The 25,160-nt window shown below is 32.9% G+C and overlaps 2 protein-coding genes across 3 annotated transcripts; one reads left to right on the top strand and one right to left on the bottom strand.

Annotated features, from left to right (window-relative positions):
• Positions 1-1,722: 1,722 nt before the first annotated feature.
• Positions 1,723-11,996, top strand: LOC116015374. Of its 2 annotated transcripts, XR_004097610.1 has the most exons (12): positions 1,723-4,245; positions 4,433-4,672; positions 5,835-5,964; positions 6,659-6,811; positions 6,919-7,157; positions 7,655-7,724; positions 8,484-8,690; positions 9,696-9,919; positions 10,504-10,582; positions 10,653-10,790; positions 11,121-11,418; positions 11,507-11,996. XR_004097610.1 is itself a non-coding variant. In XM_031255416.1 (11 exons), exons 1-11 carry the CDS (start codon positions 2,081-2,083, stop codon positions 11,325-11,327), a joined length of 3,852 nt encoding a protein of 1,283 aa, XP_031111276.1. In that variant the 5' UTR covers positions 1,723-2,080; the 3' UTR covers positions 11,328-11,996. The 2 variants fall into 2 exon arrangements, 1 of the variants encoding a protein (XP_031111276.1); XM_031255416.1 differs by having other exon boundaries at positions 11,121-11,996.
• Positions 11,997-12,726: 730 nt separating this feature from the next.
• On the bottom strand, positions 12,727-17,177 carry LOC116015467. Its single transcript, XM_031255539.1, has 13 exons — positions 16,869-17,177; positions 16,387-16,484; positions 15,695-15,777; positions 15,438-15,564; positions 15,041-15,104; positions 14,798-14,895; positions 14,629-14,713; positions 14,278-14,401; positions 13,685-13,786; positions 13,490-13,554; positions 13,229-13,310; positions 13,071-13,150; positions 12,727-12,988 (listed from the first exon to the last, which is right to left on the bottom strand). Exons 1-13 carry the CDS (start codon positions 17,090-17,092, stop codon positions 12,931-12,933), a joined length of 1,290 nt encoding a protein of 429 aa, XP_031111399.1. The 5' UTR covers positions 17,093-17,177; the 3' UTR covers positions 12,727-12,930.
• Between the last annotated feature and the right edge of the window lie 7,983 nt (positions 17,178-25,160).

The raw sequence follows: 25,160 nt of genomic DNA, 5'->3' as shown, positions 1-25,160 counted from the left end.
GTGGACTCTGGTCCAAAACGACATTCAGATTATGTATGTGTAGTTAACATATTATGTACATTCAGTTAATTGATTATGTATTTGTAAATAAACTAAATATACATAATATGTCAATTGTAATATGTACATATTTTATTAATTGAATGTATACAATATGTTAACTGCACGTATATAATATGCTAATCGTAATGGATACAAAATTTATTAACTGAAAAAGATAACATGTTAACTACAAGTACATAATTTGGATAAAGTTCACCGTGTACATAACGGACCTACTCTCATCCTCATCAATATAATAATTGGGGAAGAGGGGTGGGACATGTAAGTTTAGAAACTAAATATAAAACTAAAATTTCCATAATTGGACTTTCTTTTAAGACTTTTGATTTCTGACTATTTTTGGACAATAATCTCTTTATTTAACTCATCTCCTCGAGTCACTGTTGGGTTTAATTTCTCTTTAATTTGATCAAATTCTCTTTGAAAATAATCATTTAAAATTTATTGAATATTCTTCCTAAACATTATACATGTGATTAGACATTACTCATCTTCCACGCCTCCCATCAAAGACATTCTCCTTGTACTATTTATATTCTCACTATGTTTGGCTATGCATAGCATATATGCACTAGCTAAACGCATTGTTTTAATGCTGTATTCATGATCATCTTCTTCAATAAGCTTCTTCTTCTGCAATAATCTTTAGGCGTACGTATAGATGTTTCTATTTTTGCTCTCATGCATACATTCCTCATAGATTTCTGCTTTAATAAAAATGATTACGACGAAATTAAATGTACGCTTACACAATTTCCTTTTGCAGCTTGCCGGCCGGAACTGAAGTGATCGATCGTCAGAATTATGGAGAGTGGCGGCGGTGGCGGCGGCGGCTCTTCCCATTCAACTAGTACGTGTTCACAGTTCACACTACCTATACTGCTTCAATTTAGTTTTCTCTTCGATCAAGATCTTAATTATTATTACGTTTACATATATATGCATTCGATCGATTCTCATCTGCAATTCAAAATGCTGCTTGAAATCGATCTCGCCGACGGCGGATCAGCCGGCAGAAAGGAGCCGGAGATAGCGAAGTTGCAGCGAGAGCTCCACCAAAAACTGGCGAAAATCAACGAGATGAAGAGAGAAAGAGATGAATTGAAGGCTCGTCTGGAGAAGCAAAAGCTTCCCCAGCAGGAGGCGGCGGCTTTCAAGAGGCTTGTTGAGGACTTCAATGCCACGAGCAATAAATATAATTCCATGTTGCATGAAAGCTCACTGGGAAAGGGAGGGATGAGTTGACCTAAATTAGTAGATGATAGAATTTGGGTATTCTCTATATTATACTTCCTGCAGAAGACCAATATAGTTTATATGTATGATAATTGTATTATATATTAGTTAAATTTATGATCGATGTCACTTGCCTAATTTGGTGCAAGGTTGTTATAAGTCTTCTAGAAAATAAAAATATATTTTCAATTTCTTTGAAATTTTCATTTTGATGTCATTTAAAAATTCTTTTTAGCTCGTATAGTCGTATGTAACTCTAATATTTAATTTATAGTAATATATTAGATTTAATTGGAAGCTAATGAGAAAAAAAGAAATGATTGATGTCAACTTCAAATGCAAGGAATAAAAAATTTAAATTCTTAAATTAAAATTAAAATTAAAAAGAAGAGAGAGAGATATAGAGAGAGAGAATGAGAAAGAAATGAAAAAAAAAAAAGTCATACAGAAAAAAAAAAAAAGGGAAAAAGAGAAAAATTTAAAAAGTAAAAGAGGTTTGCTGCACTTTCCTTTGATATCTCCATGGAGGAATTGAAGAGCGTATGATGTTGCCGTTGCTGAGATTGATCGGAGACGAAGAAGCCACGCCAACCGTCTTGCCGACGCCGGAGCTCCAAACCCTAATGGTCAGATTTTCTCTAATCAATCTTATTTAATTTATCCATGTGGCCGGCCCACCCTGTATTGAGATTGAGGCGCAGTTGGATCAAGTCGAGTTAATCGTTGTCCATTTTTTGGAATCAATTGTGAATCCCTCGGGATTTCGTCGCCGCCGCGTCAAATGGATCAGCCTTTCGGTTTTAATTCTCCGGCGATGGGTGGCCCGGCGCCATTCGGCTCTGCTCCGTCGCGCCTGGCGAAACCGCGATTCACTAAGAAGAAATATACGCCGCCCAATCTCTCCATTGGGGTTGAGAATGATGACCGGAGTTTCAACCCGTTTCGACCTATCTCGCCCCCGGAAGATACCTCCGGCGTGGTGAATCCTGGTCCTTCGGATAGTAATGCTGATGTCTATCGGAATGTAGGGTTTTCATTCGGAGCTTCGAAAGCTAGCACTAATGGTAATCCATTTCCCTCTACTTTTGCTAGTAATCCCTTTTCTCCAAAGGTGGATACAAACTCTCATGGAATCATAGAGCCAGATAAAGATCTTGTTGGTGAAATGAGAAACTTGAGAATTGAAAGCCAGCAGCAGCATATTAATGATCCTGGGAATATGAATGGTAAAGAATCTGGTAATTCTGAGACAAAGGGGATTGATGAACTACTTGCTTCTAAATTGCCTGAGGAGGTTGAAAATAAGTTGAAGATTAAAAGCGAGGGGAATACTGTGAGCTCACAGAAGGGTGACAGCCTGAAGTTTAAATTAAGTGGAAGCTCTAAATTACATGATAGCTTTGTAAGTGGCGATAATGTTGATGGTGGTGCTGAGAGAATGGAACTCTTGAATGAGATGAACAAATTGAATATCAAAGATGGGGCCACAGATCAGTTGAAGAACCCTGCTTTTGAGGGAGTAGAATCTTTTGGGAGAACCTCTGATAATGAACTTCATGATAGGCTGAAGAACTTACATCTAAAAGAAACTATGAACCCAAACCTTGGCAATGATAATGTTAATGTTGATGCTAATTCAAGCAACCACAGTAAGTTTAATTTTGGGGGCTGTTCAGATGACATAAATAACTCACAACATGGAGGCCTTTCTGATCAAGTGCAGAAAGATTTGCCACCTTTCACAAAAACTGCAAATGAGATGGAGACCGAAATTTTCGGTAGCAAGAATTCTATATTTTCTTGTTCAGTCCCTCCGGAACTCAATTTTCAGGCAGAAAGGAGCGAGGTCTCTAGTAGTGGTCAAAGTAGTATTATGCTCTCCTGTTCCCCCAAACCTGCAATTTTTGGCCCTGAATCACCATTCATGGATAGGACTGGAAAGACAGTTGAGTTTAGTTTCAGTGGGATGATGCAACATGTAGAATTTAAAACACCAAACTCAAAAGGGAGCTTGAATAGGAAAATTGAAACAAAAAGGGATCCAACTAAAGATACCAAGTTGAAGAAAAAGAAATGGAAACATAGGAAATCAATTTCAATTTCAATTCCAATGAATATTGGACAAGGTTATTTTCGAACAGATAGCTGGGAAGAAAATGTAGAGTCTTCTGAGTCATATTCACCAATGGATATTTCTCCATACCAAGAAACACCAGCAGAAAATTCAAGGGAAACTTCTGTGACTTCAGATGAGGCCTTAAGCTTGAATGATAACTATGCATCAAGTGAGTCACATCCAATGGTTTCAAATGATATAGCTGATGAAGATCTTATTGATGCAACCCGAGATTTGAATATTAATGAAAACAATGTAAAGTATAATGAGAAGGAGAAAGTAGAACCTTTGCACTTCCATCCAAGTGTTTGTGTTGAGGAAGGTTATATTTCTGGAGCTGAGACTGAAAGCTTCTTATCTGCTACTGATCAGCTAGATCGTTGCACTGATTCATTTGTTACTGCAGCAGAAAATGAAGTAAGTTCCAGTTCAACTGTTGAGAGACAAGATATTAATGGTGGAAATACAAATTTAGAAGACACATGCCAGTCTAAATTCATATTCGCTGCCTCTCCTACTGCTCAATGTCAATCACCATTAGTAACACGACATCAGAAGAAGAAAAATCATGCAAGATATGGCAGTGATTTAATTAATTCTGTTTCAAGTGCAAAAGTTCCATATTCACCCTTTTCTCTGAGTTCTTTTCAAGTTTCTGGGGCATCTTCATTATCCCTTAATAAAACTAAAAAAGTTGACATGCCTGCCTTCTCAAGACAGAGCCCTGGCAAAAGTCAACCAGTTAATGAAAAAGAGGTCAAGCTAGAAGCTAACTCCACTACTGCTCAGAGCATGGCAGCTCTGGAAGCTTGTGAAAAGTGGCGACTAAGGTTTTCTTTGAATGCTTTTTATCTTGATAATTATTTCCTGAATCAAAGAAAGCAAAATTAATTTTGATTTCTACTTCCTTCAATTGGCTGCTGTTTGATGATGCATTCATGGGCTAAATATTATCTTTTGGGAAAATAATATTTCTTAGGTTTGTTAATTAAATGCTATAATCTTTACTTATAACAGGGGAAATCAAGCCTATGCAAGTGGGGATTTGTCTAGAGCAGAGGACTATTACACACAAGGGGCTAATTGTATATCTCAGAGAGAGACATCTAGGAATGCTCTTCAAGCTTTGACGTTGTGCTACAGCAATCGTGCTGCAACACGAATGTCTCTAGGAAGGATGAAGGAGGCACTGGATGATTGTTTGACAGCCATCAGATTGGATCCAAACTTCCTAAAGGCCCAACTTCGAGCTGCTAAGTAAGAGCTGGTTTCTGTTAGCTTTTTGTATAATAATATATTATTTATTTTTCTTTCTTTCCAACATTCGCATGTGTGTCTCATAATTTTCTATAGTTTTCCTTTCATTTGTCAATACTCTGTCCCCATAAAATGGGTTTTGCTGGACGTGATTCCCAATTGAACTGCAAGCAAATGATGAATATGCACTTTTAAAGCTTTAGTGGGGTTCAGTCAAGTATTCCTTTGTACTGATTAGTTAATGAGTGGCCCAGTCCTTTTGAGTGGAGATAAAAACATTTGCAACAAGTATTTAGTATCAAGCCATTTCAGCTTATTCGATCCAGAAAAAGCTCCTTAAATAGGATGCTTCATCAATTTGCTTCACAGTCAAAATAATTATTTATCACAAACTTCAAGAAGATCATGTTGTGCCATATGTAAAGAGATCTAATATGGTTGTTAGGAAGGGATAGTTATATACATCTGTGTGTGTTATATTATATTCATTTCTGAAGTGTGAAATTGTTTGATGCTTCTGCTTTTGGATAGCCTCAAATTATGGTGGGCTGAATTGCTCCTTCCTGACATGGAGGATAGACCTCAAGTAAGAGAAGTGTTCTTTGGGTTAGAATGAAATTTAAGTGTGCATACCAGGTTAGATTTTTGAGAGATGACTAGTGTTACCGTGCATCCTGAGTTTTATGGGACATTCATGCTGCCTTGTATAATATTTGATGGTTTTAAGAAAGGAGGAAAGAATTGTGAGCTCAGAAGGACACCCACTTAATATATATATTTTCTTTGTTACATGTTTTGATCTCTTGTCTTAATAAAGCTAGGAATCCCAACTGGGCCTTCTTTTGGCAGATTTGGGGGTTTGGGGGGGGGGGGGGGCATTTGAATTCAACTCTAATGGTCCAGATTAGATATTCACTATGAAATTCAGCAAGTTCTTAAACAAACTATTGAGCATATACTTCCAACCCTGGTTTTCTTTGCCTGTCTACTGTTATCTTACATTATTTCTTTCAGTCTGTCTACAATTCTGGACAATGCATGCCATCATGTTCGAGTATGAAGAAGATAAAATATAGTGTGGAATGTTTTCAGGAGGATGCTATAAAAATCATATTTCTTATTCGTTTTTGTTTGATTGTTTCATTTTATTTTTAATCTTTAGCTGTTACCTCTCCTTGGGGGAAACGGAAAATGCGTCTCGACATTTTATGAAGTGCTTGGAGATGGGCAGTAAGTCCTGTGTGGAAAGAAAGGTCCTGGAGGACGCCTCTGAGGGCTTAGAAAAGGCACTGGTATATAATACTTATAACTTTAATTTAGTACTTTTAAGGAATTAATTTGAAGATTTTCTATGTATGCTGTTGGTAACTTGGTGTACTGATTGCTGGATGTATGACATTTTGGTCCACTCTTCTACAAATTGTATCTTTCTTTGCTTTATTTTTTGGTCTATTGGGGATTTGGTGCCTTATTTATGACCATTATGTAAAGTGGTTTCGTAGAGGGTGGTGCAAGATAAATTAGCAGAACGTAACATGTGAAGGTTTAGCTACATCCCTTTCTATCTGCCACCCTCCCCCTTCCCCCCATAAAAACCATGTGAAGGTTTATTATTTGTTTAAATTTGTATTAGGGGTTATATTTGGGCACAACAGACTTTAACTTTACCATTCAGTAAATAATTATAGTAGCAACTTAGGATGGTCTGAAATTCTACATTTTCCAGTTTTAGTGGATTCTTCATTCTGCAACTTCCTGATGTGGTCTATTCGGCACAAGAGTCATGTGACTATGATTCAAAAATGTATATTTTTAAATCTAAGGTGGCTTATACTATTTTTGGTAATTGAAAGTTGTGGAGTTACTAAAAGATTAGAAAGTTGTGGAGCACTACTGATGCATGATTTTTGTTCTTCATCCTGCCTGAAAATAGTTTCTTGTTAATACACTAGAATGAAAACCCACTTTGTTTCGTTTTTGTGCCAGAAAGTATCAGAATGCATGAGGCAATCAGCAACACTCTTAGGAAGAAGAACGTCTAATGATGCAGTCTGTGCCTTGGCTGTGATAGCTGATGCTTTGGTGATAAGCCCTTGCTCAGAAAAGCTACTTGAAATGAAAGCAGATGCTCTTCTTATGGTTTGTGTTCCTGGGGAATGAGACTTCAAGGCTAATAAATTTTGCTAATTAAGTTGAAATTGTATTGTTTGTGGCTTTGAGCTAAATTTTGTTGATTTAATTGACAGTTGAGGAAATATGAAGAGGTAATTCAGTTATGTGAGCTGACACTTGCTTCAGCTGACTTAAACGCATTCCGAACAGATGTTGATTTGAAAATGTTGGATGCTTCTAAGATACAAAATACTGCTTCATTTAGGCTTTGGTGCTGTTCAGTAACAGTCAAAGCCTACTTTTATCTGGGAAAGCTTGAGGAAGCTGTTAATTTTTTGAATAAAGAAGAGAAATCCATGCCTTCAATGGAAAGGTAACATCTTCATGGAGTAAAGATTTAAGTTACATATGTAATGATTTACTATTACTTCCTCCGCCCCATTTTCTTTCTAGTTTGATTAACGAGATTTGATTCAAGTTATTTACAACTCAATTTTATGTAATATTTAGTTTAGTATTAGTGTATACAATGAATATATTTAGAAACTATATTAAATGTACTATTAAAACACACAAAAAAAAACGAATTTAAAAATTGTAAGAAAATGTTAATAAGGAAAAAAGTTAATAGAAGGCTCGATTTTATTGATGAATAGTAAACTAGACATATAAAATGGGATAGAGGGAGTACTTTTCAATACATCTTTTTCCTTTTGCCATTTGGTGTAGTGGTGTTTGACAATTATGACTTTATTTTTTATTCTTGTGCTTGGAGAGTTCTAACTGGATGGTGCAATGTATAATGAATTTGTTATCAAGTGGCTCAGATTTCCGTGTTTTTCTTTTTCTTTTTTAATTTTAAATTTGTAGTGGTGGAACCTTTGCTTTAGAATCTAGTATACCTTTGGCTGCAACAATACGGGAGCTCTTACGCCTCAAGGTGTGTTCATTTTATGCTATTAATGCTTTTACTTGCTATTCATATTTCAATCTTGTTTGTATGCCTGGCTTATTTTAGTGAAGTAATGTTTTAGTATCTCTGAACTTTTGTAATATTCACTACAATCTGTATAGAAATAATAATGAAGGAAATAAACAATGTGGATTTAGGTGATATTTGCAAGTTGTGACACCTTGGTGTCCGTGCTAAATTGGTTTGCCACCTAGACCATCATACACACTTGCAACTTGAATTAGGTTGAAACAACACCCTTAAATGGTGAACCTTTAGTTGCAAATGAACCCAATTGGCCTTACTTTTATATTGGTCAAGTGTGGAAATCTGGAAGCAGCTATGCCAGGACTTCTTCAGATTTATACCCCGTCTAAGCTATAATGCTGTGTTAGAAAGAGGTTAAGTACATCTCAAACTGGACATTTGATAAGATAATCGTATTTATGTTAGATCCATCGTAGTCCTCCATATCTTGTAAAACTCTCACTTTGCTTAAGAAAGCCAAGTTATAGACTCTACAATATTTTTGGAATCAGATTCTATAATGTTTTTCTTAGTAAAATCTCAGTATTAGGTTTTTAAATACAATGATGCACATAGATTGTGAATTTGAGGGACATAGGTGATGGGTCTAAATTGGGTTACATGCCCTAAGATGTTTTTAACTTATCAAAACGGGGGAAAAGATGCTTTTGATGTTCTGTTTTATTGTAAGATATTTATATTTATTCTTCTCTACTGCAGGCTGCTGGAAATGAAGCATTTCAGTCAGGAAAGCATGCAGAGGCTATTGAACATTACAGTGCTGCTATATCATGCAATGTTGAGTCACGACCTTTTGCAGCGATTTGTTTTTGTAATCGTGCTGCTGCATACCGAGCAGTGGGCCAAATATTGGATGCCATTGCAGATTGCAGCTTGTCTATAGCCCTTGATGGAAATTATGTAAAGGTTTGATTCTGATATAGTATTTTCAGCGCAATATGATTTCCATTGCAGACCTAATTGGGTTTTGATACTGTATTGTTTGGATAGATCTTGGACACCCATATAGGTGAGCAAAAGATATTGAACACATTAAGACAAGGCTAAACGCAATTACACATGCTATCATTGAGGACTGGACAGTCACATTCTTAAAGAAATTTTTGTTTCCTTTACCTTAGTAATGCCAAATGTCAATTCTGAATTGTGTGGTCTTTAGTAGGATGAGTATCCTTGAGAAAATATGTTACTTTGTGATGAACTTATTATATGATCTTGAATTTCCTTTTTTTTTTTTTTTTTTTTTTTTTTTAAGAAATTCCTCCGGTGAGGAATTATCCTTATCTTAGCACTATTTATTCCAGGCCCCAAGCCCACAAGGTTTTCAATGTCATATTTTCGCAAAGAACTTTATTATATTTAACTATTAGATCTGATATGTGCATGCACTGCTTCAAATTTTGAATATATATGTTTAATAGTCCTTTCTCTCTTTCAATCCATTCCAATATCTTGTCATTACATCCAAATGCTTGGACTATGGCCTCTGTGGAATAAGGAAGGAAGTTGAAAGGAGAAATGGAATGTAAACAGGATTTGCAAAGGAAATGACTACAAGTCTTGCAAAAGGAATCATCTATGTGGATTTTGCCTATGGTCATCCTTCCGTTGATTTTCTATTCATTATCATGTCTATATTGAATAAAGATGTTTTATGTTGTATTCTAAAATAAGGAAGTAACTTGCTATAAGCGCCTAAGCTGTTTATAGCCTGCATTCAATACTGCTTTTCATGAATTCAAGTTCACCCAAGGTTTTTTGCCACCTGACTTGAATTGGTGGTTTACCTTTATTACAATAAGGCATGTCTCAACTTTGGTGCTTGACTTGGAATTTTCCATAGGCATAATTGCTTGTTGAATTTGGTAGAAGTTTTGTCTGCCTTCATTTATTGCCAATACTCGTATGCAGGCAATATCTAGACGAGCTTCATTGCTTGAGATGATCAGGGATTATGGACAAGCAGCTTCAGATCTTCGAAGGCTTATCTCCCTTCTCACAAGGCAAATGGAAAATAAGATAAACCAGTCAGATAAAAGTTTTTTCATGAGTGAGATCCGGCAAAGACAGCAGAAGCTTTTGACAATGGAGGAAGAAGACAGAAAGGAAATCCCTTTGAATATGTACCTAATACTGTAAGTTATATTTTCAGACCCATTATTTGAAAAATTTGAGATCATTTAAGATGTGTTGCCAACACTTATTTCGATTTCCCAAAGTAAAATGATTATAATTTTTCAGTATGCTTTGTTTTGTTGTCACGGGAAGTTGTATCTTGCAGTGTCAGGTGTGTATTTCAATACTGTAAAAGAACTTAAGCATGTTATCATGTCCTTGTAATCTGGAGAAATTCACCTAGTTCGGGCATGCTGAACACAGTTAACAGTTTTACCCCTTTTAAGTAGTCAGCTTGGCAAATATGTTTCATCACAAGTACACCACCATCAATCACTCCATAAGTTATGAATGTAGAATTGTAGATAGCACTTTTTATAAGTGTCTGGTTGGCTGCTGATATATATTAACTTGGAGTACTCAACTATTTTCAAGTTATCTATTTCATAACAAATCATTGCCTGTATTTTTGGTGTTTGAATAAGTAACTCAGGCTGTTGAATAGGGTACCATAATGTTTGAGTAAATATGGACAAGCGTGTAATTGATTTCATTCGTTGAGCTCTTCTCTAATAACAATAGGATGATACTTCTGAAATTCCAGGGGAGTCGATCCATCTGCTTCGTCTTCAGAAATTAAGAGGGCTTACCGAAAAGCTGCACTCAAACATCACCCTGACAAGGTTCTCTTTGTGATGTTCACTGCTACATTAGCATTAATTTTTTTGAGACTGACACCATTCAATTGTTTAGGCTGCGCAATTGTTATCCAAAAATGATAATGCAGATGATGGAATTTGGAAAGAAATAGCCGAAGAGGTTAGTAGAGATGCTGACAGGCTTTTCAAAATGATTGGGGAGGCCTATGCACTACTTTCGGATCCTGCAAAGGTATTCTGTCAAAGGAGACTTTGGTTATGATCTCAAGACATAAGTTCATTATTTTATCTACTCCAACTTTAATTGTCTTTATAAAAATGAATGAATGGTTACTTGGGAATATTTGCTTCTTTTTCTCTCTTTTGCATGGTGGGGCGCGGGTGGGGAGGGGGTAGTATGTATGTAGCATGCAATTGTGTGTATAATTTCAATAAGTTAGTAGAAATGTACTAAACCCAGTTTCCTGGTCTAAGTTTGAGCTTCTTTGGATATCTGTTCCTATCGTTTGTGACATATACTTTTAAAAATTTGATGTTTAACAATAATGCTGCCACCTTGTAGCGCTCACGGTATGATCTTGAAGAAGAGACGAGGAACAGTCTAAATAGAGGGAACAGAGGCGGCAACATGATGAAAACACACATGGACTCTCATAACTATCAATTTGAGAGGGGTGTGAACAGATGGCAAAGGAGTGATATTTGGAGAGCATTTGGGAATTACCAGCCCAGAGAGTCAGATAGAAGTCACTCAAACTGGTACTCATGACAAGGTTCAAAGCTCTGTTCAAATCCTAGTATACAGAGCTTTACTATTGCCGCAGAATATGGGAGAATTTCCTTGTGCAACTAAACAACAGGTGGCAACTGAACTGATAGATTAACTGTTTGTTTGACACATTTTGAACACGACACCCCATGTTTTGAACTGATTTGAGGATTCCGAAGTTTGGTAAGGCTTACACGACAGAAGGTGGAGATCAGAGCAGTTTGGGTTGACTTACATCTGTGCTCAGAAGACAACGGTTGTAAAAATGTCGAAGCAACATGAATGATGTCTCGCTTGGAGGCAACGGTACATTGATCAAGCAACTCTGCTAACAATACTTGCTTGCTGCACGAGGCTTCGACAAAGAAGGCCCAACCGGCTAGCTCAACAATAGATTTTGCATTGTTCTACACAAGATTTGTGTTTGTGAAGTGGTTTGTTCTATTCATTTATTATTTTGATTGATTTGTACATAATAGATTGTTATATTTATTTTCTAGTGCCAAGTGTGCAATTAGTCCATCCTTTTCCCAAAGGAAGAGCTTCTTCTAGATCTTCTTTTAAAAGAATTCAACCTCGGGTGTTTTGTCTTCTATTTTCTTAATTGATTTGCTTCTAATTCTTTCCCAAAAGTGTTACTCTAATTTCTTGGGGAAGTGTTTCCAATTATTTTCATGGATTACTACTAAATTGATTGATTTCTTGTCCTAACTAGCCCGGTCTATGTAGCCTAGGACTGACTTATCGACCTTTTCCTAACGATCAGATTACATATTCTCAGGAGTGTTTGAGGTACGTTTACTGCTCTTATTGTGCCCCGATCAACACTTTTTTTTTTTTTTTCCACTCGGTTACAATGTAGTATCTGTTCATAGCTACTTTCTCAACCTACTGAAGCACAAAGAGTCAACAGATGCCTCCACTGAGGCTCGAACCCACTCCCTTCCACATGGGAGTGTACACCGGGTGCCGCTTGACCACGAGGTACATGGGCTTCAAGTGATTGTCATGTCTGAAGGCTGGAACTTGTTCCCTTTCCTTAGCGATAAATATCGCATTTATTATGGAGGAGCAGACTTTTGGTTGATTCCAAGATTTCCAACTACCCTTCTAAAGTTCGAGAGCATCTGATATCAGCTCACCCTCCTGATCTTAGTCCTTAAACCAACAAGTAGACCAGTGAAAGACCATCAACTGTCTGTTCTAGCGTGTATTCGTATCCGTATTCGTAGCCGAGTTAATAAGAAATTCATCTATCTAATAAAAAGATGATATGTCAAGAGTGACCACTTGTAGAGGTCTTTTTTTTTTTCCTCGAATAATCATTTCTAGATGTAAACGACTTAGGTCCTTTCCACTTGAGATCACACTTTTTGGTGTAATAGACTAGGCTTTAAGATAGAAAACAAAAATGGAAAATGTTTTCCATTATTAAACAAGCTCAAGTTACAAGTTGAAATATGAAGTGTATGAATGATAATTGGTAAATAATAACACTACCAAGTTGCCATTATGTCTAAAACCTCCAATGCTATTATGGAATTATGGCCTATGGGGAACTTATACACAATCTGTTCTTTTCTCTCTATAAGGGTGTATGATGTCACCCATAAATCCCAAAACCAAGCTCTTTAGGGGCTGTTTCTACCATCCATGGAGCCCTGTCACAAGACCCAAAAAAAATCACATTTCAATTGGTAGAAGTTATATAACTAACTGAAAAGAGTGTGTGTGGATCAGTACTTGTCCATTACAAAATTGATCGTCCCTTGAGTAGCACGGCTGAGGAGGGTTTCCCTCGCCTCAATCGCGATTCCTTCAGGCTACAACCAGAGCATGTGGAATAAGTATAGTTGGGATAATATCACGTCCTATACCGAAGATGCTATATACTATAATACCTCTTCTGGGAACCAAACCCCGGGCTTTGTGCTTCCCTCGAGAATTGCCAGTGCAAATGCAGCTGTTGAATTTCCCACTGATCTAAAAGGTTACAGAAATCACAACACCTCACTTTATCTTTCAAAAACAACTGGACAATTAGGATTTAGGAGTGTAAGCAATAAAAACAGGCGAGTCAGTGCAATCAGAAATACGGTTTTATAATAAATAAGAACGAGGTTCTATAGTAACTGAAGCAAAAGGTTGTCAGAAGAACATACTTGGAGAGTCTTTTGTGACTAAATATTCCTACTCTGTGCCGCCCATCTGTACATTCCAAATCAACCTGTTCCAAATAGACAGAACCGCATAATGACTTAACATATCCTTTTCGTGTAGCTTACAACTGTAGCTAACCCACGGCAAAACTATAATTCAAATGAAACAACAGATAGAAATTAAAATAGACAGTTCACCCTTATTGACACACACTCTCCGGATATCTGGTCAACTGCCCGAACAAGTGGATCAAATAATTGAACTAGTTGTTGAACTTTGCTTCTGTCTCTCAAAAATTCCTGAAAATCCATAAAATGTTATTCACATACATGCCAAAGGATAACTGGTAGTAGAGTAGAAACGAAGGTAGCAGAGGCCGGTAAAGGGCCAAGTCCAGCACCAGGTGGCCAGGGGATTGTCGGGCAGAGGCCGAAGAGCCAAGTCCAACACCCTGCCTTTCGAAAATGTGCGGTATAAGGAAATAAAGTAGCGCCTTCAATTCCTAGCAAAGGTAAATTGTGCAGGTAAGACTAGCAGGTGCTAGGAGGGAGAGCTTTTGGCGTAGTGGTAAGCGGGATATTGGAGGATACTAATCTTAAGTTGACGTAGAGATAAAAACCATCACTAAATTTCACATGATTCTAGTGCTCATTTGTTAGACACATACAAAAAATTTCCAAAATCCATTGTACTCTATGGTATCTCAAAAAAGGTTACTTAAGTTTGAATCTTTTCCAAGGTGGCATTCATGCAACCATAAGGGAATACGGTATGTATCAAAGCAGCATACCACTGGAAGTAAATTTGCCATAGCAACCATTCCCCAATTCCAGAAAATTGGAGCAGTTCCAAACCGAGCACTGACAGATGGTACTCCAAGGATTTTATGTGCGGTACTCACTTCAGGCAAATTTCTGCAAATATAAAAGAATATATACTAAAACTTAAACAAGCTGATTTAATTTTTTTTTTAAAAAAAACAAAAGAATAAATGATTTAGATTTTAAGTGAATTTGGAGATGAAATGAAGCATTCAGTCAGAGAATAGTCTTGGAAAACGGGGATAACTTTTATTGCAAAAACCACAATTAAAAGCAATCCCCAAGTGTTGGTGAAAAGATTTTCTTCTATAAATACTTACAAAAGGTAAACATCTTTCTTGCCAACCCCTATTCCGAAGTCGATGCTTAGCATTCCACTGTAAGGCTTTAACTTGATTTCAGTCCCTGGTATAATAACCCAACATTTTCATAAGTTTCAATAAAATTTTGGATAAGCTAGCCCAGGCTCAGTGAATCTCAGAAAGAAACCTTTATTGTACGCAATTACATCTTCCCCAAGAAGCAGAAAGCTAGTAGCTAAAATTGTCGGTCCAGCACCACCTGAGCCGGCAGTGTAATAATAGAACCTGATAATAGCATATTGGAGTAAAAGATCCATTAAACATATCCGATAACAATTCTATCAAAAGATATTGTACTGTAAAACTTAATAAGTTTCTTAAAGTAAAAAAGATGAAAACTGAAAATCAAAAAGTGGAAGGAAAGAATTACCTTAGCCTTTCTGGCTTACTTTTGCTCTCATTCATCGCGATGCGAACAAGTTCTGCTGCCATCACTGCCATTATAATGGTAAAAGTTTTATTATGCCCAAGAAATACTTCATATATGCAAGCTCAAAATTTGCAATGCTTTATCACGGGATAATATTGCCTAAACTGCTATTTATCCTACAAAATTGAGATTTCACGACACAAATTTACTTGTCTAAGATGAAAAGTCAGGTCCTCAGTTGATATCAGTAGAAAGGCAAAACTATGCGAGCATTTATGGAATAACCAATGGAAATTCTGAAAAATCCTTTGAATAACTACAACGATATTGAAAATAGGACTACACACATTGTATGCACTTCTCTTGATGCATAAGTTTAACAAGAATTGTATAGTACCATTGCTCACTCCTGGATAGATGCCGCCAGTTGTTATTACAGGAATATTTGCAGCCAGTGCTTCATTCATATAGGATTTTGCACGGAATGCGTAGCTTGTATCATCACAAATATCAAGATATGCAGTCTGTTCAAATATATGATTTGGAAAAAGTTCGGTTCATATCAAGATGTAGTTATAATATCATGTAGCGATCACATGGAAAAAGCCAGATGGCAGATGCAGGAAATAAGATGCGCGGGTTACCTTTCCTCACCTTGGTCTGAATGGCAGCTTCCAACACATTACAGTTCCCTGCCTGCTGGAACGGCCCAGCAGCATGAACAACGAGGTCCACATCTGCACATCAGACATTAAAAATAATTTTTGTTAAGAGGCCTACATTGAAAAAATAAGAGAACATGTGGGTTTATAAGGCCATGGGTTAGACTAGCTAATTAATTGGATTCAGTCTTTTAGTGTGGTTTGGCACATGTGCATTATAACCCAGTTGAGTGAAAGATTATAACGAGGTATCAGAGCCTGGTTCGGTCCACTTTGTGTTCACCCGGTTTTCTACCTGTGGTATTGGTGGCATCCATCCTTTTGTTTTAGGGGAGGGTTCAATCCCAAGCCTGCCTGTTCGGTCCATTTAGTGGCATCCAGAGCTTTCAGGGGAAAGTCCAACCGGTTAGATTCAAAATGGCCTGGTTGATTGGATTCAGTCTTTTAGTGTGGTTTGCCCAATTTTAGATTATAACAATTTGATTGTATTCAGTCTGGTTTGGCCCATATGCATTATAACCCATTTGAATGAGGCAAGGTAGCCATTTGCACCTGAATTTGATGCTTTGAGAACAACAGGAAGTATTTATAAAGTGAACATTAAAATCAAAGAGGCAGACATACATTAGCATTAAGTGGTTGAAAACTTCCAAACTTGAAAAATAGCAGAGGAACCTAAGATACCTTTCAAAGCTGCTTCCAATGATCCTTTGTCGTCTATATTGACTTCAGCAAACTCTGAGTTCTTCCCTAGTTTTGTCACCATGGCAGCACCTTTTTCCCTGTTGTACAACATAGTAATCAATACCAGTGAACAACTTATTATTGTACATTTGTACAAACTGAGAAGAAAGCAAACAAATGGAAGTGTTCATCAGAAACAAGCATTATGATATTAAAGGCACCTCTTAGCTCACTAAAAATAGCACAAGATTTATATGAAATTTATCTGAATAAAAATGATTTTTTTTTCTAAATTTACAGCTAAAATATTAATTCTTAGCCACAATTCCTGCCTCATAAAATGCCCAATCTTTTGTGGAATTGTTCAAAGCAACACAACAGATAAAAAATTCACAAAAATTCTTTAAAAACATAAACAAATTAAAAGCTTCCAAGCAACTGTGACTATAATAAGATGAACATAAAATTGGGTAGCTATTCACCTATTCCGGCCGGCGACGATGAGTTTCAGATCAGGACAGAGCTTAGAGAGAGCAACGGCTGTGGACCCACCAACCCTTCCGGTCCCACCTAGTACGAGGACTCTTGAGTTTTTCGCCTTCTCCGGGAGCTCAACTCTATAGCTGTCCGCATTATTATCTTTAACAGCGGCCAAGGGTGTAACTGTCATTCTGGTGTTGGTCCAGTTCAGGCAGAGACTGGCCATTGTAGCGGAGAGGAATGAGCCGAGCCGAGCCGTCGCCGGTTAGTCACTCACTGGACTGTTATCGGTTTATCGTTACTGACTGTGGTGGAGAAAAGTACGCCAAACACTATATAAAGGGATGGAGAAGGGATTAAGTTAAATTAAATTAAATCTAAAAACTTATATGGTGGACCAAGGTTTATATTTTCAATCTTTATATCGTGGACCAGGATGTACAATGTACATAATTATATAGGTGAGTACATGTAAACACTAAACATATACATACACATTATGAAATTGAAATTCATAATGTACAGAATTATATATATGGACACATAATCTGTATGTACTTATTTAAAAATATGATGTTTATGTGTATGTGTATTATGTTAAGTGTTTATGTATCATCAAATTAACATGAATTCTGTACTTTATGAAGTCAAATGATATATATTGGACCAGGATTCAAAGTGAACTGTGGACCCTGATCCACGATATAAATTGCCCTATATTGTATAGTGAACCATGGTCCAAAACGATGTTATTTTATATTAAATGTTAATTAGTGTATCAATTTTTGAAAAAAAAAAAAGTGTATCAATTTAAATAACATTATCTTGTACTATGTTCATATTATTATTATTATTTTTTTGAAAACATGTTCATATTATTTATTCTAAATGTTTATGAATGTACATAAACACTAAATTAAATGCATGTATATTACATGTATATATATTATTGTAATAGAGTTAGTAGGGCCACTGTTCCCGTGAGTCCACGTACCATATTATATGAGTCCATGTGGACAGATATGGGTCATTGAATGCTTGAGATCAATGACTTAGATCTAGTCAACTGTGTATTTCACGTTGCACAGTTCACGTTGCACAGTTAGTTATATCTAAGCCATTGATTTCAAGCATTCAATGGCACAGATATGTCCACACAGACTCATATAACAGGATGAACTCATTTGATCAATAGTCGAGTTAGTAGTACTTAAAAAATGCATGTTACGTATATTTTCATTTATTCTATAGTATGTTCATTTTATATGTCTTAATATACATAAACATTACACTAAAGTAAAGATTTTATGCACCTATATAGATTTATTTTATTTTAAAAAATATCAAGATGGTGACATTTAAAGATCTCAATTAGAAAATTTTAATGATATATTTTTCATACATTAATTTTATTTTAAAAAAAATAAATTTGAAATTAAAAAAAAATAATAAGTTGAAAAAATTGGGATAATGAAACTGGGATAATGTGCATGCACGTGGGCGGCACTGGCCAATGAATCCCAAATCCACAGGGAATAGATTGAAGCTCGATTCCTGAATCCCAATTCTACTTGGAATATAAATGAATTCCAGTATTATACATATATATACCGGTACGTACACACATCTTCCACCCAATTCAACTCTTCATCAAATCATTTGCTTCAAATTTCTTCACTTTCAAGAATATAATGGGAGTTAGAGCCTCTGAGAGTAGTAAAGGAAAACTTCAAGAGGCTCCCGCTGGCACGGCGAGAAAACTCGCAAACCCAATGTTTAGCGGCGGCAACCGGAAATCTCAACCGCCGACAGCTCCTAGGTGGAAAATGGGTACGAGAAAAGAAATCCGAGCGGTTTGGCGGCCGGCGGTTCCATCCTGGGAAAAGGAGTTTTGCTTGAAGGCAACGACAGGGCTATTCCCTACCTGGGATAAATTCATAGAAGCCAAAAAGTACGTCCACCTTTACGATAACATCATGCACTGGGACGACAAGGAGGCGCAGGAGTCATTCAACCGTTCTAAAACCTTGTTTTATGCTAAAAAGTTCAACATCCTTAATAATCTCGAAACCAATTTAACTCTACCTGATTCTGATCTTTATATCGATAAAATCGACTGGGACGATGATTCTAAGATTGATGATTCTGAACTCATTAAGGAATTAGGGCCAGGCATTGACGAAGAAGAAATAGACGAGATCAACAATCAGACAACGCAATCAAAGAGAAATTGGGAGATAGCAGTAGAGGACATCAAACCTACTGGGTGGGATGTTGAACCAGAAGAATTTATGAATGCTAATAAACTTACGGGTCTAATTGTTGGTGGTCATAGTCCATATTGGTGTTAACTAGTATAGTTTTTCTGTTTTGATTAGTGTTCTTGATATCATATTTGTAAGAATTACTTTCAACAATGTAAACAATACATTTTGAAGTGTATTTACATTATTTGTTCTTGGACGCACAGGCACAGCACGGCCCCGCACAGGTTTTTTCTTTTTTCTTCAATAAGATTTCTCTCATAAAGCTAAAGACGTTGCAATCAAACAGTTAATTAAACGCGTAACTTTTTAAAATATTCATAGTCCATAATCTAATCAATCTCAACCTGCATTAATTACTTTGCATAATAACTCTAGAATTGCAATCCAGTGATCCCAAATTATTAAAATAATACTCCATAATAAGGTAATAAATTTTCCAGTTTTTAGTAATTAATTGGTCTTTATAATTCCTTGTTTACCATTTTACTTTAAATGAATGCTATAAATAAATAATACCAAACATGATTTAATAGGATTGCATATATCTTTGATTATATTTACTAAAGTGTGGAATTCCCATTGATATTCCAAGTGGAAGTTGAACCTGTGATCATTTTAAGTAAAGGGTAATAATTATTAAACAAACTAGTATTTTCGCCCGTGCGTTGCACGGAATGGATTTGTTATAATATTTAAAAAATATTTAGATCAGTATACAATTATATATATTATAACATCGAATATTATATAGCGCAATTGATGAAATTGATTGGATCGATTATGTTTTTTGATGTTTTCCTTTGAATTAGAACAAATAATTGTCCAATTACCCGGGCGTGGATAAATTTTTTTTATTATATATTGAGATAATAAAAATAAATATGAAATTATAAAAAATTCTAATATTGAACGTGTACATTTATTTGATTATAAGATTAGTATAAAAATATTACTCAATTAATTGAATAATATATGACTTGTTTGTCTAAAATTATCTTAAAAAGATCTATAAGTAATATGACTTATATAATTATATTATGACTTATATAATTATATTATTACTAAAATAAATATGAGAAAATGAGAAATAAATTAATTGTAATTATTATAAAAATAAATTCAACGACCAATGCTTAATTTAATTATCATAATAATTATTAGGCAATTATTATTAGTCAATTACACTAATATATGTGTAATTATACTTTTATACTTTCAGTATATTCATTTTGCCCATATTGCATTTAGTTTTATCTTCCTCCTCCATATTTGAATGAATTAATTTTGATTATTATAAAAATCTAACAACCCATGTTCAATTAATTTTTTTAAAGTTTAAATAATTTAGAGTTTTCAAAAGGAAAGTATAATTAACTATTAAAGTTTTTAAATAATTTTCAGTCAATTAGTAATATCCTTTTCTTTTCCCGATAAATGATTTTACTTTTATTAATAGTGTTGATACGTGAGTATACATATTATCAATTTATAGATATTAGTTAATTTCTATTTTACATTTTCTTAACAAATAAGCTTTATTAATTATTTGACCAATAAAATATTTCATTAATTGACTACAAAAGTTTAGGCGGGGAATGAAATAGGAGGATTTTACTTTTATATATAGTATAGAATATAGATTACGATCTTTTTATATTTTAAATCAATTAGTAATATCATTTTTCGCGGAATAATGGTCAAATAAACCACTGAACTACACACAAAACTGCAATTTGGCCATCGAACTCAAAAAGAATGCAATTGGATTCCTGAACTATATAAACTCATGCAATTAAGTACAAATTGACATGTTTTCAAAAAAAAAAAAAAGAAGTCCAAATTGACCTGTTTACCTACAATTGTGATGACATGGTGGTTACTAATTTTAAAATAAACTTTTTAAATAATTTTAATTAAAATAATTAAATAATAATAATAATAATAAAATTTTTTTAAAAAAAAACAAACGTCTCCGGCAGTTCTTCTATTTTTTTAATTTTTTTTTAATTATTAGTGCCGATTGTTATGTGTAAATTAATATCGGGCAACCTTATCTAGGAAAAATGAAAAGAATTACGTAGTAATATTTACCTAATTTTCGTTCCATTTTTAATTGATGATGTAGAATATTATTATTGAAATATTTCCGTTTCATTTTTAATTTCCGTTCCTTTTTTAATTTATCTTTAATATTGTTTATAATATGCCTTTATTATTTATGATGTAGAATGTTTTCCTTTTTTAATTAAATTGCAATGATATGACCATTTCCTTTTTCATTTTAGTTAATTATGGATATTTTTTTATTTACAGTCAATTATTAATATTCATTTCCTTTTATATATTCAATCAATTAGTAACATCAGATTCATTTTTAGTCGATTTTTTTTTATTTTAAGTTAATTAGTCAATTAGAATAATAGATCCACTGGTATTTTTACCTAATTTCTGTTCTATTTTTAATTAATGATGTAGAATATTATTATTGAAATATTTTCATTCTATTTTTAATTTACCTTTACTATTGTTTAAAATTTAAAATATGCATTTACTATTCTTATGTTTTTATATATAGTATAGATTAATACTATGCTAATTATGACGTCCATGTATTATAAATAAGTATGGTAATTAAGGAGTATATATTATAACTAAAAAATAATGTATATTTTAATTTTGTTTAATTATGGACGTAATATGTGTATGTTTAATTTTCTTTAATTTTATCCGTAATATATATGTGTATGTTTAATTTTCTTTAATTATGTCCGTAATATGTGTACCATTAATTTCTTTAATTGATTATATAAAATTATGGCAAGTATAAAAAACCGTTTAATAAAAGTATAATGTTTGAAATAATTTCTCAATGACCATAATTATTAAGATTTTATTCCAAAGTAACCATTAGCATGATTTTATATGTGTAATAATCTGTGAATTGAAATAATTTACATAATTGTATGGACGTAATAATATGTGAATTAGCATAATAATACGTGAATTGAAATAATTATCATAATTTTGTTAATCTCCTCTAATTATGGATGTAATATGTGTATTATCAATTTCGTTAACTGATTTGATAAAATTTATATTACGAACAACAATATTAATTCATTAGTTGTCATAATTTTTAAGATTTTATTCAAAAGTAATCAAATGAAATGCACGGGTAATTGATATTATCTGAAGTAAAAATATATAAAATTAATAAGAATGAAATCTCTATGTTTAATGACCATAATAAATTTAGATGTTAAATATAGTGTAATTAACACGGATTATATAGATGGTAAATAGTATATGGTAATTACCTATATAGATTAACATATTAAACGGATTAACATATGGAACAATGTTATAAAAAAGGAAGGAAACCTTTTAGATAAAATATATTAGGAATAATATCAATTAAATAAAATATCATAGGAATTTCTCAATTCTATATTTATAATTACCTTTATAAACAGATTTAATAGGAAAATTTAGTTACAAACTTATATTAAGAGTTATGGATTATTATTATTATATTATTAATATTAGGAAAATTATATTAAGAATTTTAGATTATTATTCCTACGGAGTATTATATTATTATTATTAGGAAAATTATATTAAGAATTTTAGATTATTATTCCTACGGAGTATTATATTATTATTATTAGGAAAATTATATTAAGAATTTTAGATTATTATTCCTACGGAGTATTATATTATTATTATTAGGAAAATTATATTAAGAATTTTAGATTATTATTCCTACGGAGTATTATATTATTATTATTATTATTATATTAACATAATAGATTTTAAATCGAGGCTACAAAATTTAATATTATTATTTCATTTATTCAAGTATAGTAACCACCATTTTTACCGAATTACATGAGCATCCGTAAATGGGGAAGATCAAGATTGCAAATTCTACAATATATAGATGAGCATCCGTAGATTGCTAGTTATTTTGCACAGTACAACTAAAAGGATGGATAGTTAAATAAGGTATTATCATTCAAAATCTTGTAGTACAAAGTTACAATACAATGTTTTTCCATTAGAAATTATCAATCAAAGTAATGTGATTAAAATATATAATTATAGAAAACATTTGATTGTTCACTACAATCACTCTGAAAATTGTAATTTTACATACGTGATACGCCCATGGCAAAATTGGCCTAGCTACTTGAAGCCTTATCAGCAAAAATTAAAGCATATTGAGCTGTTAAAATCAAACTAAATCACAGTACTACAAAATACTTTATGGAATGCAGATTACACTATAAGGATCTCCAACATGCAGAATGAATCAACTAAAAATTAAATCATACCGCATACCATAACAATTCTACGCGTGTTAAAGTTCGATCTTCGACTTCGTAGAATTACAGATTATAGATCTCTAACTAATAGTGAGAGCACAGATATTGGTACATTGTGAGAGAAGAGTCATTTCTCATCATTATATAGTGGAGGATAAACATAATATGGAAGATTTTTCAAAAGGAAAGTATAATTAATTTTAATTTTATGTAAATATAGATGATTGACATGTAAAAATTTTACTACAATATTATATAATTTTTTCATTCTAATATAGTTAATTACATGTCAATTATATAAATATATATAGATATATAGATATAGATATAGATTATCATATCACTAATCACCAATCACCAATTAATTAATTAATATCAATATCAATCTATATAAATATAAATATTAATATATAACAATATTACCATATCACTAATCACCAATCACCAATTAATTAATTAATATTAANATATATATATATATATATATATATATATATATATATAAATTAATATTAATATATAACAATATTACCATATCACTAATCACCAATCACCAATTAATTATTCTTTTTTAAAATAATCACCAATTAATTAATATTAGTATATATTAATATATTATATATTAATATATTAATATTAAGAATAATACCATATACCATATTATCAATTATCAATTATATATCACCAATCACCCATCACCCATTAATATTAACAATATTACCATATTATCATATTATCATTATCATATATTACCATAATAATATTATAGGATGGATAATTAATAAAATAATAAAATAATAAATAAATAAAATAAATGATTTTACCAAAATACCCCTAAATTTTGGGGGGAAAATTTGGGAGGAGGAAATTGTTTTTATTTATAGTATAGATTTATAGTTATTATAGCATGTAATTTAATTATGGTTCAAAATAATTTATTCTTGCGTATTTATATATATATAGATTACTATATGATGTATATTATAGTATTCAAAAAAAAGATTACTATATCATGTTAATGTACGTAATCAAATTGCTCTCATCATAATATTCAAAAAAAATTCCAACAATCAAATTACTATATGATGTACATTATAGTATTCCAAAAAAATATTACTATATTATGTTAATGTACGTAATTAAATTTCTCTCATAATAATATTCAAAAAAAATTCCAACAATCGAATTACTATATGATGTATATTATTGTATTCAAACAACATATTACTATATTATGTTAACGTACATAATTAAATTCCTCTCGTGATAATATAACATGCAATTCAATTATGGTTCAAAATATTTTAATCTTCGTATTTTTTTATTTTATATTCGTAAACAATCAAATTACTATATGATGTATATTATAGTATTCAAAAAAAATTACTATATTATGTTAATGTACGTAATTAAATTCCTCTCATGATAATATTCAAAAAATATTCCAACAATCAAATTATTATATGATGTATATTATAGTATTCCCAAAAAATATTACTATATTATGTTTAATTAAATTCCTCTCATGATAATATTCAAAAAAATATAAAAATTTCAACAATCAAATTACTATATGATGTATATTATAGTATTAAAAAAATATTACTATATTATGTTAATGTACGTAATTAAATTCCTCTCATGATAAATATTCAAAAAAAAAAATTCCATCAATCAAATTACTATATGATGTATATTATAG

The sequence above is a fragment of the Ipomoea triloba genome, chromosome 4 (genome assembly GCF_003576645.1).
Source record: "Ipomoea triloba cultivar NCNSP0323 chromosome 4, ASM357664v1".
Classification (NCBI taxonomy): Eukaryota; Viridiplantae; Streptophyta; class Magnoliopsida; order Solanales; family Convolvulaceae; genus Ipomoea; species Ipomoea triloba.
The sequence above is the reverse complement of the archived record's forward strand: the minus strand, read 5'-3'. Positions and strand labels throughout refer to the sequence as shown.

Coding starts and splice junctions, on each gene's coding strand:
- LOC116015374 (XM_031255416.1), top strand. CDS start 2,081: ATGGATCAGCCTTTCGGTTTTAATTCTCCGGCGATGGGTGGCCCGGCG. Junction 7,158..7,654: donor TCCATGCCTTCAATGGAAAG/GTAACATCTTCA, acceptor TTAAATTTGTAG/TGGTGGAACCTTTGCTTTAG. Junction 8,691..9,695: donor TTGATGGAAATTATGTAAAG/GTTTGATTCTGA, acceptor ACTCGTATGCAG/GCAATATCTAGACGAGCTTC.
- LOC116015467 (XM_031255539.1), bottom strand. CDS start 17,092: ATGGCCAGTCTCTGCCTGAACTGGACCAACACCAGAATGACAGTTACA. Junction 14,896..15,040: donor AGTAAGCCAGAAAGGCTAAG/GTAATTCTTTCC, acceptor TGCTATTATCAG/GTTCTATTATTACACTGCCG. Junction 13,555..13,684: donor GAGAGTGTGTGTCAATAAGG/GTGAACTGTCTA, acceptor TATTTGGAACAG/GTTGATTTGGAATGTACAGA.